Source organism: Sminthopsis crassicaudata, chromosome 6 (genome assembly GCF_048593235.1).
Source record: "Sminthopsis crassicaudata isolate SCR6 chromosome 6, ASM4859323v1, whole genome shotgun sequence".
Lineage (NCBI taxonomy): Eukaryota > Metazoa > Chordata > Mammalia > Dasyuromorphia > Dasyuridae > Sminthopsis > Sminthopsis crassicaudata.
In genome coordinates this window covers 83,821,085-83,834,558 of record NC_133622.1, presented here as the reverse complement: position 1 = coordinate 83,834,558, position 13,474 = coordinate 83,821,085, and the positions used below count along the sequence as shown (strand labels likewise).

The 13,474-nt window shown below is 36.1% G+C and overlaps 1 protein-coding gene across 1 annotated transcript in view; it reads right to left on the bottom strand.

Moving 5' to 3' along the window:
* Positions 1-13,474, bottom strand: part of ANXA10 (annexin A10) — a 99,643-nt gene that overhangs the window by 62,102 nt on the left and 24,067 nt on the right. The window contains exon 2 of the mRNA XM_074272533.1: positions 3,691-3,772. Coding sequence (XP_074128634.1) covers positions 3,691-3,772 — 82 coding nt within the window. The remainder of the gene's footprint in view (positions 1-3,690; positions 3,773-13,474) is intronic.

Genomic DNA, 13,474 nt, shown 5'->3' with positions numbered 1-13,474 from the left:
TAAAGGACATATAACATGTAGCCTACCTCCTGACAAAGATGGGAAGACTTATAGTACAAAATGATATGTATATGTGATGGGGTACTGGGGTTTGAATCTCCCAAATATGTTAGGGTTTTAGACTAGTGTCATGAATTATCTCAAAAGAATTTGTAGGTTTAGACCATCTCTAAATCAAGAAACAAAGATGAATTCCGAAAGGGAGTTGAGTAGTCTAGCAAGTCTTAATTCAAAATGACTACTCAGAGATTTCTCAAAGTGAAGAACAGAAGCTTTATTAGAATCTTGTGAGAAGCAGTGATCCATTCACTGAATTCTCTAGAGAGAGCAGGCTGATTTCCACAGAAGTTAAGGGTGATTATATAGTCATAAACTACAAGAATCCATGATCCCTTCCCCTTATCCAGCTAATTTTCACTACCTTGCTCAAGTGGAAGTAGCATGGGTTTGTTAAATTCTAGTCAGGTTGATACAGTTGACTTATTGCAGATGTGTTTATCTGAGTTTATGATGGCCAGTTTTACATCGTTTACAAATGCTTGAGCTAGTATGAGTATTCTATAACATTTGTGCAAAGAATTTTATTTTCCAAACCCATCAGATTTTCATAAACTAAATTTAGGTTATACCTTCAATCTACTTTAGTTAATAATTTTATGAGAAACCACATAATCCCTCATAATAAGGATATTTATTTAGAGGTAAGTAATCCATTAAGCCAGAGAAGTTAGAAGGTTTCTAGAATAACCAAGGAGACTTAGTTTATTTCTGGCTTCCTCAATTAACAAATAGAGATAGTTAATTTGGAGACTTTTTGAATATCTCCAAGTCACTAAGTAATTAGTTATATTTTTCTCTAAGAAGTTAAGTAAAGGTCAAGGAGGCTATCTCAGATATTTCTGCTACTTCTCAGAGCCTTAATGATTAATAGACCCTTGGTGCTGAGTCTTGAATTTCCTACAGTTATTCTGAGAAGTCCTCAGTTTCCTGTTTCACTCAGAGTTTAGCAATTAATTAATGCCATACAAGATGAAAGACACCATAAGGCAAAATTTCCAGAGAAATTGCTTCCATAAAATGGAGAGTTCCTAATGAACTTGTTGCTTATTGGCAGCTTAGTAATTGCGCTAAGTTCCTAAGAGGAGTTAGCTAGTTTGACATTTAAATAGTCTAAGTTCCTAAAAGGAGTAAGCAAAACAGTGGGCTACCAATAGATTCTTTTATAGGAGAAAAATAACCTAGGAGGTTGGCATCTATAACTTGGCCTTCTGATTGAATATTATAACAGTAGGATCATGGATAATTTTATCAATGCAAGGAATTCATAAGGATTTCAACAAGAGCCCTTGCAACAAAGTTCCACTTAATGACAAGTTAATCCTGTTAATGCCCCTCCCTAGGGCCCATCTAGCTAACAAGGATCTAGTTTTTGTTGGAGTCTTATTCACCCCATCACATGTCTGGAAGTGGCCAGAGTAGGGATCTGCTTTACTTGACTTATATATCTGATACAAGATTTTAATTTTTTTCTTTGAGTTTGGAAAGGAAGAATTTGGGTGAAGACAGTGGGGTTAGCAAAATGAAATAAAAACCAAAAAAAGTTACAAAAAGAAAGACAATGAAGCATTTAAAATGCATAAGTAACAAATATAATGAAGGTCAATAGACCTTCATTGTATGGTTCTCTTTTCTATTCTGCTTTGTATATGTAAAAGCTCATCTTCTCTGGAGCTAAAGTTCAGAATTTTTTTTTAAAAAGAAGGGAAAGCAGAGTTGCTAATTGGCTTAGTTTTATATGCTTACTTTTGCTGAATGCAAATATACTCTGTTAGCAAACACTTAATTTCCTCTGTCGACCACCTATCTAGGTTTGTTATTCATTCACCCCCTCTGGCATATTTCATTGTCACTGTTTAAACTGAAGCAATTATCAGAAGATTAAAGATAGAAGCGTTTTTGGGACCTCTGACCTTTAAATATTCAAGGAGAAGCAAATGAGGATGACAGTCAAAAAGAATCTATATTCTGACCCCAAATTTCAGGTAGATTGGAGACTGGTAAAGTAAGGGGAAAAAATGGTTCAGTGAAAAAAAAAAACACAACATAGATTTTTCTGATCTGAAGACTGAAACAATTGCATTCCTGAGGGGAGAAAAGTTAATCTATAACTTTTTGTCATTTTGTCTTTATAATTTTTCTAATGATTGATATTTTGAAAGACACAAAAGCTTTGCAAATTTCTAAGATAGATTGTTTTTTAGAGGGCACAATTAAAGTCATCTTTGTTGTCACTTTCTGAAATAAGATAGAGACAGCAAAAACTTACTTCTTCCTAAGGGCCACTTTTTCTTTAAAGAGATGGAGCTTGCTTTCTTGGGAAAGCTTTTGTAGTGTTTTAAACAAATGTTTCTTTTAAGGTTATTGATTATCACAGTTTTACCAAGAGACCTCATCAAAAAACTGGATACATTTAAAAGAACACAAGGTGTGTAAAAGATACTTTATTTAAAATTTATATCAGTACTTAGATATTTAATTTTTTAAAAATTCTTTTTGCATGGCCTTCTTTATCCATCTGTTTTATAGAGACAATATTGTTCAGGGAATAGAGAAATGTCTGGAGTATTTGTGTTAAGGTCCTGACTGTGACATATCCTGTTAAATGACCCTCAGCAAGTCATTTTAATTCCTCAGTGCTTCCGACAATTCTTTAAGATAGAGAATTGGAACTGCCCCTTACTTTTACTTTAGGGGGTTCAGGCACTGTTTTCAGGGACCATGAATTTGAATAGGAAGAAAAATACATTCTTTATTTTCACTAATCTTTAGTTTAAATTTAGCATTTCCTTCAATTATTTAAAAACTTTTTTCCCTGAGAAGGATTCATAAACGTCATCAAACTTTAAAAGGAGTCTGACATTAAAAAAAAGTTATGAATCTATGTCTAGCAACAGAGGATGCTGATCTGCTCTAGTAGGAGGTGTTTTCTCATCTTAGAATCCCATATACAAGAAATCACAAATTTAGTACCTATTTCAATACTATTTTAAAGCTCTGACTCAAAGTAATGTACTAGAAAGACTACTGGATCTAAATTCAGAGACAATGATAATCTTAGACAAGCCTCTCTGGGTCTCAGTTTCTTTATCTCTAAAAATATTGAGGTGTGAAGTATATGGTTTTTAGTTATTGTTCAGCTGTATATGACTCTTTGTAATCCATTTTAAGCTATTCTTGGCAAAGATAATGGAGTGGTTTGCTTTTTCTTTTTCCAGCTAATTTTACATCAGGAAACTAAGGCAAAGAGTATAAAGTGACCTGCCTAAGATTACACAGGCAGTAAGTATCTAAGGCCAGATTTGAACTCAGGAATATATGAATCTTGCTCACTGCAGGCCCATTCTACTACTCACCTGCCAATATGATATTTAAAAATTTTGAAAACTATTTATCCTGTGCACTCTACTTTTCTCTGTCACCTACTTCTTTGCTTTTTCTCTTCACTCAACTTCTATCTTTCTTTTTCTCTTTTTTCCTTATTTAACTTCTTTGCCTCCATGTATCTTTTCTTCTTTACTCTCCCTAATCTTTTTTTGCAAGTACTTATATCATTTCACCTTATAAAAATACTTAAAATAAAAAAGATATAACATTGAAATTAAAAGACAAAAGTGAATATATAAAACTTACCAAATTCTTGAAGGGCTCCTCCTATCATTTGAGCATCCATGACAGGATTGAAATCTGGAGCTGGAAGGATGGTTCCCTGTACCTTGTTAGAAAGGAAATCATAGAATTCATCATTATTGTCATCAAGATTGTCTTCCAAATAACTTAGTGAAACAAACTTTAAGAGGACCCCAAACATCAACATTTTCTATTTTCATTGATAATTGCACAGTAAATACTTTTGGCTAAATTGTGAAAATATAGACACATGGTCTTGCTTTCATATTTGGATTGGGTTGCTAACCTTATTGCATGGCTTTTGCATAAAAGACAAGGTAGCATCCAAATTCCAATATCTTGACATCTATTATATAGCAAAAGCCTTTTTCTATGGTACACATTACTTTGCAGTGTCATAGCTAACATTAGAAAATTATGAAAAGCACTTGTGTTGTGTTCCTTTTTTTTTTCTTCAGAAGGATTTTATAACATAAAAATGGACTTGTTTGTAGAACCAGTTGTACCTTTTATATGAATAAATAGGATTTTAAAAAAATCATTCAGGAAAATTCTGATTGCTTAAGAGATTTATGGGAATCTGTGATGGCATGGCAGTTTATAGGAGTGGATTATAGAAGTCTCTAGCTAAAGTGCATGACAACTCTGTCCCCTTAAATAAAGGCAGAAACATTTAAGTGGTAGACATGTTCTGGTGAAACTCATCAGTGACAGAAGAACACCAAGACCTTATCATTATATTTTTAAAGGACATCTTAGGTTAATAATAAAATGGAAAACTATTTGAAAAAGACATTTGGTTTATATAGTCCCATATTTTAGAAAGATGCTGAAAAAGTAAGTGTTTGGTAGTTAATCAGTCAACAATCATTTATTGACACTTATCAACAAATATTTATTAACATCAATTAACAGACACTGGGTATGGAAAGACAAAAATTCAATAGTTCCTGCTCTTAGGAGCTGACATTCTATTAGGAGAAGCAAAGGCTACCTTAATAAGAATATATATGGACTACCTGCCATCTAGGGAAGAAGGAGGGGGAAAAGAGGGAAAAATTTGAAACAAAAGTTTTACAAGAGTCAATGTTGAAAAATTACCCATGCATATGTTTTGTAAATTAAAAGCTTTAATAAAAAAAATCCAATGAGGAAAAAATAATAATATATAAAATTTTTTTGTAATATAAGTAAAAAGTAAAAAAAAAATTGGGGGGGGTATGGATTTACTAGAAACTAGAAACATTGGAAGAAGCTTCATATGTAAAATAGTTCTGAATAGACTTTGGGAGAAACAAGAGAACACAAGAGACTAAGGTGAGTTGGGAGTGAATTCCAAGGTATAGAGATGGGCCAGTGCAAAGGGAGTAGTGTGTGTGTGTGTGTGTGTGTGTGTGTGTGTGTGTGTGTGTGTGTGTGTAAAAGCAAGGACAGTTTGATTATTTTATAGAGGGTGAGGCATGGAAGAAAAGGCAAGTTATGGATAGACTTTAATACCTTAACAGAGGAGCTTATTTTTAATCCTAGTGGTTTCTTGAGGAAGTGACAGTGCCAGCCTTGCACTTACAGAAAATAATTCTTTGGTAGCTTAGTAGAGGATGGCCTGGAGTCAGAAAAGACTTGAGGCAAAGAATCTAATTAAGAAACTATAGTAATCATCTTGTGAAAGATAAGGGCTTGCAGCTGGACAGCGACTACTTACTCAAACAGAGGGCATCAAGTATGAAAAATATTGTGGTGAAAAATTTGGTAACTGGATGGACATATCAGGTGAGAGTGATGGAGAATAAGTCAGATTTGAAATCTGGGTGACTAAGAAGATAATGTTACCCTTGACCAAAACAGGAAGGTTTAGAAGAGAACTGGTTTTATTTTCCTTAGGGTAGAAGAAGATAAAATGAGTTCAACTTTGGATTGAGAGGAAATTCAAGGGCTTTCTATTTTAATTTTATAGAAGAGGAACCGGAAAGCTTGAGTGGAAAAGTGAACAAGGTCACAAAGGTATCAAATGGCAGAACGCTTCTTCCCATATCACATTGCTTTCTTTATATCTCTGCCTAAAGGAAATTTAAGCCTTTGCTAATGTTGACATGATCAGTGTTTGTCTTAGCAGAAAGTCAGTAAGGCAACTGACACACATTTACTAAGTACTTACTATGTTCTAGATACTATACTCAGAAGTCATCAGAATTCAGTAGATAAGAAAATAACCTTGACATTTTCTTGGGTTCATCGCTATTTTTTGTTCTTTTATTATTCCATGAGTTTCTGGTAGATCTTCAAATTCACTATCTTGTCACATTACATGAGGCTTCACCAGATAAAAGATTGGACTAAGCTTTTATTTAATTTTTATTTCATTGTTGGGCTCTGGATATGTTGCTGTCATAACCATGCCCCCCTCCTTGACATTAGAACTGGAAAGAATTTTATATACCATTGTGTCATAAACTCCAGATGCTTTATATTGATCCTAACTAGGATAATTCCCCCTCCTTTTCAGTCTTGCCCTTCACCTCATTGATTCCTGTCCATGACATTCTTTTTTTGATCCCTTTCCTATCAAGATTAAGTTATGATCCTTTCCTGGAATTATGGCTTGTCTATCCTCCCTGTGACTTTGCCCCACTTATATGCTTTTGTTTCTCCTCTTAAACCCTAGTTAGCTAAACCCTATATAAGTTCCCTGCCTTGGTTTTGGACAAGAGTCCCATTTGGTCAGCTAGCCTAAACTCTCCACATTAAAGTTTAAAAACCAATTTCGGTCTGCCTCAGTTTCTTTGGTATTATATCATAAATTTCAGTTATATCCAGAGAAAACTCATGTTTACAAGATGTACACAGGTCAAACAGATCTATTAGAAGTATAAAAAAGAACATTTTTCACCTCATAAATGAATGCATTTAATGGTATTTAGATTTAGAAATCAATCCATACACATTTCATTTGATCCTAATAAAAACAGTATATTGCTATTACAGGTGTTTATTATTATCCCCATTGAACATAGAAACTGAGGATCAGAAAGGATGTTACTTATCATGGTCATGCTAATAATAAGTATTCTGAGGTAAGACTCAGACCCATGTTTTTCCTTGATCCAAGTTCTACAATTTTTTCTTTACCACATGGGGGACTCAATCTCTCACCCCTGTCACCTTTGGCTCTGATTGGTGATTCACCTTATCTTACTCACTTGCAAATTTATTATTGCACTTCCTGGATTTCTCCAATCTGCACTATATTATACATAAGCTTTGTTCCCTATTGCTCTTTGCTCTAAATCTAGCTTTGAGAACAACAATAGATAAATAGGATCATTTCTGAAAAGGATGTATCAATCATCCAGTGGTCCTCAAACTTTTTAAATAGGGGCCAGTTCACTGTCCCTCAGACTGTTGGAGGACCCGACTATAGTAAAAACAAAAGCTCACACTCTGTCCTGGTCCTTCAGCCCATTTGCCATAACCCTGCAGGTCGCATAAACATCTTCAGCGGGCCGCATCTGGCCTGGGGGCCCTAGTTTGAAAACCCCTGAATGTTTTGAATCACCACTGCTTTTGACTTCCCTGGCTAAAACTCTGTGGTATGTGCTGTCTTTTATTAGAATGTAAATTACTTGAAGGTAGTGATTCTTCCTTCCTTTCTCCTTCTCTTTCTCCTCCCCTCCCTTCTTTCCTTCTTTCCTTCCTTCATGCCTTCCTCCATTCCTTCCCTCCTTCCTTCCCTCTTTCCTTCCTGCCTTCCTCCATTCCTTTCTTCCTTCTTTCCTCCCTTCCTTCCCTCCTCCCTTCTCTCCTTCCTTCCTTCCTTCCTTCCTTCTAACCTTCATCCCTTGCTTTCCTCCCCCCTCCCTTCCTTCCTTCCTTTCTTCCTTCCTTCCTTCCTTCCACTTTAAGTCAATGTCTATCACATTAACTTTAGAAATACTTAATGATTATTTGAAAGAGATATTTTATATTATATTCAGCAGTTGCCCTTCATAGTTTTTCAGATCATTACATGGATTCCATATCCTATGCCAAAAGTGATATGGCTTAAAACTATGCTATCTGCTTATTGAATTTCCAAAATCAATTTTTAAATAGGATTTTTGGCTTGTCATTTAAAAAACCCCAAAATGATGGTCAATTTCATCAAATAATTCAACAAAATAAGTCGCAGAGTTAACCAATTATTTGACTGGATCTACTGGTCCTTGTAGTGTCTTACTTCAAAAGAGCAGTAAAATCATGATCTTACTGATGTAGATATTGCCTTTGATTGTTTAGCTCATAACCAGCCATGTGAACTTGTTTCCTTTAGTCCTTTAGACCTTTAGACATGTCTGTGACATCAGATAAGTATTTTGTATGATTTTTATCCTTTAGGATAGGAAGGGAGAAAAACAGAAAAAAGGAAAACAAAATATAATCAGAGAGGATTCAAAATACATAATAATGAATTTCCATTTCCAGAAAGCATATAAAATAAATGACATCATATTCATGACTACTCCTTTGTCGATCATTCTTTTGTTTTCTATCGTACATTTTTTACTTTATTCTTTTTTTCCCCTTTAATTTTCCCCATCTTCCCCAAACAGGCTACAGTTAAACATGGATATATTTATTTTTGTGTGTGTGTGTGTGTGTATTCACATCTACAGTCACATACTCACTATATACACACATATTCATATACCTACATGTATACATACACATATACATGCACATATGCATTTATAAATATGTAGTAATATAGCTAAAACAATATTTATATGGCTGACATATAATATAGATTTCTCTATTGATTGAATCTTTGGGTTTGTCTGAAGTCACTGATTTCTACCCCTACTTTTTAAAATTTCGTCTTGATCCTTGTTATTGTGTTTGTGTATATTTCTTATTCCACTTCTGCTCCTTAACTTGCTTTTCTGTTACATAAACTTCCTTAACTTCTCTCTCTATCCTTTCCCTTATTCTTTATCCCATTTTGTTAATCTACAAAGTGTTCCACTGTCAAAAATCTACATACCCTTCTATAACTACCTACCTTATTTTATTCTCTCTCCACTTATTTCTTTATAGATTTTTGGAGCATTCTATACCCTTCATGGTTTACATATGTCTTGTTCCTTATTTAACCCATTTCCCAAGTGAGTAGGTTTTCAGAACTATCAGTCCTCCTTCCCCATTTAATGCCTCTAATTCGGTTCTTCCTCTGCACCCCATATCTATTGCATAATTAATATTTTTGCCTTTTACTAAATAATTTTGCTTTTTTAAGAGTTAGGACATATTCAACTCTGCCCCAAACTTTATTTTGAACTGTTATGAACTGTTATGTTTGAACTTTATTTTGAAATTCTTGAATTTCCACATATAAAACACAAGCAGTTCGCCTTTGTTGAGTCCCTTGAAATTAGACTTTGATGCTAGATATTATATATTAAAATTCCTATTGAATTCAGGTTTAGTTGAGATAAAATCTTGAAAATCTGTGCACTGATGCATTGTTGGTGGAGTTGTGAAAGAATCCAGCCATTCTGGAGAGCAATTTGGAACTATGCCCAAAAAGTTATCAAACTGTGCATACCCTTTGACCCAGCATTGTTGTTATTGGGCTTATATCCCAAAGAAATACTGAGGAGGGGAAAGGGACCTGTATGTGCTAAAATGTTTGTGGCAGCTCTTTTTGTAGTGGCTAGAAATTGGAAGATGAATGGATGTCCATCAATTGGAGAATGGTTGGGTAAATTATGGTATATGAAGGTTATGGAATATTATTGCTCTGTAAGAAATGACCAGCAGGATGAATACAGAGAGGTTTGGAGAGACTTACATGAACTGATGCTGAGTGAAATGAGCAGAACCAGAAGATCGCTGTACACTTCAATGCTATATGAAGAGGTATTCTGATGGAAGTGGATATCTTCAACATAAAGAATATCCAACTCACTTCCAGTTGATCAATGATGGACAGAAACAACTACACCCAGAGAAGGAACACTGGGAAGTGAATGTAAATTGTTAGCACTACTGTCTATCTACCCAGGTTACTTATACCTTTGGAATCTAATACTTAATGTGCAACAAGAAAATTGGATTTACACACATATATTGTATCTAGGTTATACTGTAACACATGTAAAATGTATGGGATTGCCTGTCATCTAGGGGAGGGAGTAGAGGGAGGGAGGGGATAATTTGGAAAAATGAATACAAGGGATAATGTTAGAAAAATTTACTCATGCATATATACTGTCAAAAATTATAATTAAAAAAAATAATAAAACAGAGTCCTCAAAAATCTATTCTTTGCAAAATTGGCCTTGTACCTTGTAGCCGTTTTGCCCACCGGCTCTCCGGTGTTTCCATTCTAATCAATAAAGACTATGTTTCCATACAGCATTAAGTAGTAAATTCATTTGCTGCCGACCCCGCCCTTGGTTACTTTGGGGAAGGAAGGAGAGAGAGAAAAGGAACTGACCCATTTCGGTTTAGAACCTCAGTTTACTCCTCATCATTCATAACCTACACTGATATTATTTTTCTAAACTTTTTTTTAAACATAAGCCTTTTTATATCTTAATTTTTAATCCAATGAACTGGGTTTCTTGTCTTCAACCAAGACGTTCATATTTAGAATCTGGGCACTTTCACAGACTGTTCCTCCTGCCTAGAATTCTTTCTGTTCTGTCTTTCTCTTGTTCCCTGATTCCTTTCCAATCCCAGTTAAAATCACATCTCAAGGAAAAACCCTTAATACAGTGCCGTACATTAAAACTACATTAAGTGCATAAACTTGTTAGGATTACTAAGTGAGAACTCGGGTTGTCTGGATAGTGACAAGGTGAGAATTCAGGTTGGACAATTACAAGGTGAGAACTCAGGTTGACTTGATGGAAGGAGCAGGCTCATTGGCTGAGGTGGTTCTTCCCAGAAGCCCTTGCATTATCCCACGCCCATTCTCTGGGAGGATAAAAAGCAACAGTGGGCCTGGAAAGTGAGTCTGCCTGGAGAAGGATAAGAGCTGGAGGAGATTCAAGAAGAAGACTCTGCATTGCATCAGGCTTGACGGGGCTCCCTGCAGGAAGGGAAGTCACTTCTCTGGACAAGAGTTAACAGCAACTGCCTGGAGACAACGGTTCGTTACAGGAAGAAGAATCTATCGGAGAGATTTGAGTAGAAGACACAGCAGATCTCTTCCCAGAGAGTGATCCGGCAGCTTCTAGAGACGACAGCTCGCTACATTTGGCGCCCAACGTGGGGCAAGGACTTTTGCTTATCCTGACAAGAGGAGCTAGACCAGACCTTCGCAATTTGGCGCCCGAACAGGGACAGACACGGTCCTGATTCCAGTGGAAAAGCTTCCGATCTAGATTTCAGTCTCTCTGACCCAGAACCGTGAGTAACGAGGAAACTTTGTTAAAGATTAAGTGAGCGTGCTAATAGATAAATAAGGAACTTAACTTGTTAAGGGCTAAACCAGGAATCTCTTATAGCTGAAATGGGGCACATGTTAGCTAAATTCAATCCCTGGACCTCAGCCGACTCAACCCCAGCCCCAGAAGCAACCTCAGCTCCACCCCCATTCAGGAGTGGTACTATAGAGAGTATAATCAAGATAATTGAGGAGCAGAGTTTACTTGTAACCTGGGTACAGATTGCTAAACTCTTGGCTGCATTAAGACGCACATCCCCTTGGTTCTTAGAGGAAGAAAAGATAGATGTAGATAAATGGAAGCTAGTGGGATATGAAATGAAAGAATTTCAAGCAAAAAATGGGCCTCGTTCAATTTCTGCAGAAGTATTTTATATCTACAACATAGTTCAATTAGCCTTAAACTATCAAGCAAGTTGTAGGAGAAGGAAAAGTTCTAAAAATGAACAGAGGAGGAAGTGTGAGGAAAAAAGGAAAGATCAAGATCTTTCCCTAGAGCAAGAGGATTTAAATGAGGAATTATGGTATGATTCTCTTGAAGAAGCTTCAACCCTGCCTAGAGAACAGATTATTGACAGGCCCACATCAACCCCACCTTCAGAGATGGAGGAAGAAAGAGGGGAAGAGGCAGAAACACAAACAGAATTGCCTGTGAAGAAGCCTAAGCCTATGACAAGATTAGAAAAAGCATTGGTTAAAGCTAAGAGAGAAGGACAGGATATAAGTGATTTTATACATGCATATCCTGTGATTGAAGAGATTGACTCTGTAGGTAAAAAAAGGAGAAGATATGCACCTTTAGATTTGAATAAAATTAAGGATTTGAAAAAAGGTTGTACCCTTTATGGGGCTACATCAGCTTATGTCAAAATGTTACTAGATGGTTTGTCTTATGAAGTCCTAACCCCAAATGATTGGAAATCCATAGCAAGGACATGTCTGGAACCTGGAGAAAATTTATTATGGCTTGCAGAATTTCATGAATTATGTAAAATTCAAGTCAGATGCAATTTGGAAATAGGAGTTAACACACAATTCACTTTTGAGCACTTAGCTGGTGAAGGTCAGTATGGAGAGAATTCGGAACAGATTAATTATACCATGACAATATATGAACAAATTGCTAAGGCTGCAATAAAAGCTTGGGGTGTCCTTCCTGGACAGAAAGATCGTGGAGAGGCTTTCACTAAAATACAGCAAGGTCCCAATGAACCTTTTGCAGATTTTGTGGGACGTTTGCAAACTGCTGTCAAAAGAACTATTGGAGAAAATTCAGCTACAGAAATAATGACCAGACATCTGGCTAAGGAAAATGCCAATGAGATTTGCAAAAGAATTATATGGGGATTAGACAAAGATGCTCCTTCAGAGGAGATCATAAGACGCTGTGCTACAGTGGGAACAAATGCTTTTTACACCCGGACAATGATGAATGTGGAAAGGCAAGGTCCCTCCTGGCAAGGGCCTTCTAGAGAAACTCGGCGATGTTTTCAATGTGGAAAAATTGGGCATCTAAGAGCTCAGTGTAGATATGGAGATACAGTGAGAAGACAGGGTGAGAGAAGACCTAAAACCCCATGTCCAAAATGCAACAGAGGACTCCATTGGGCATCAGACTGTAGAATAATTCAGGGAAATGGGATGAGGGGCCCAGGTCCAGGGCCCCAGGCAAAAAAGACTTGGGGCATGATGGCAGCTGATGTTACACCCAAAGAACCTTTAGAAGGCCAGGACTCTGATTTAATCAACCAGCAGAAAAGCAATCACATGGCAGAAAGGGATTACCCAATCAGTCAGCCAAAAGGCAATCAGATTGCAAAAATGGATTACACTTGGGGAGAATACAGGCCTTTTAAACCAACAGGGCTGTATCCAGTGCAAACAATTCCAATGTAATTGCCAGATGATGAGAAGAGATTTAGAAAGTGGTAAATAGAAGGTAATTAAATAGGTTAACTGCCTGGGAGAGAGGGTTGCTTGTATTTCTTCAGCAGGAGAAGGAATCAGATGGGTGCCAACGAGTCATATTCACCTTGTCCATCAGAGAGAGACAGAAACAGAGAAAGACCTCAAAATAAAGGAGAAGATCTAAGAAACATCTGACACTGAAAGAGCATGGATAATAAGAAGACTGTTAAAGAACTTTAAAAACCAGCAGGAATCATTGGACTTCCTCACACAAGATGAGACTAATGGACAATGGACTTATGGACATTTATAAATTTTCAATTTATGATTATTTGATTATGTTATTTGTCATATACTTCTAGCATGTATTATGTTACTATGTTACTATGTGCTTATGTAATTTATGTAATTATGTGTAATACTTCCCATATTGATGGATTTATGTTTCAAGAT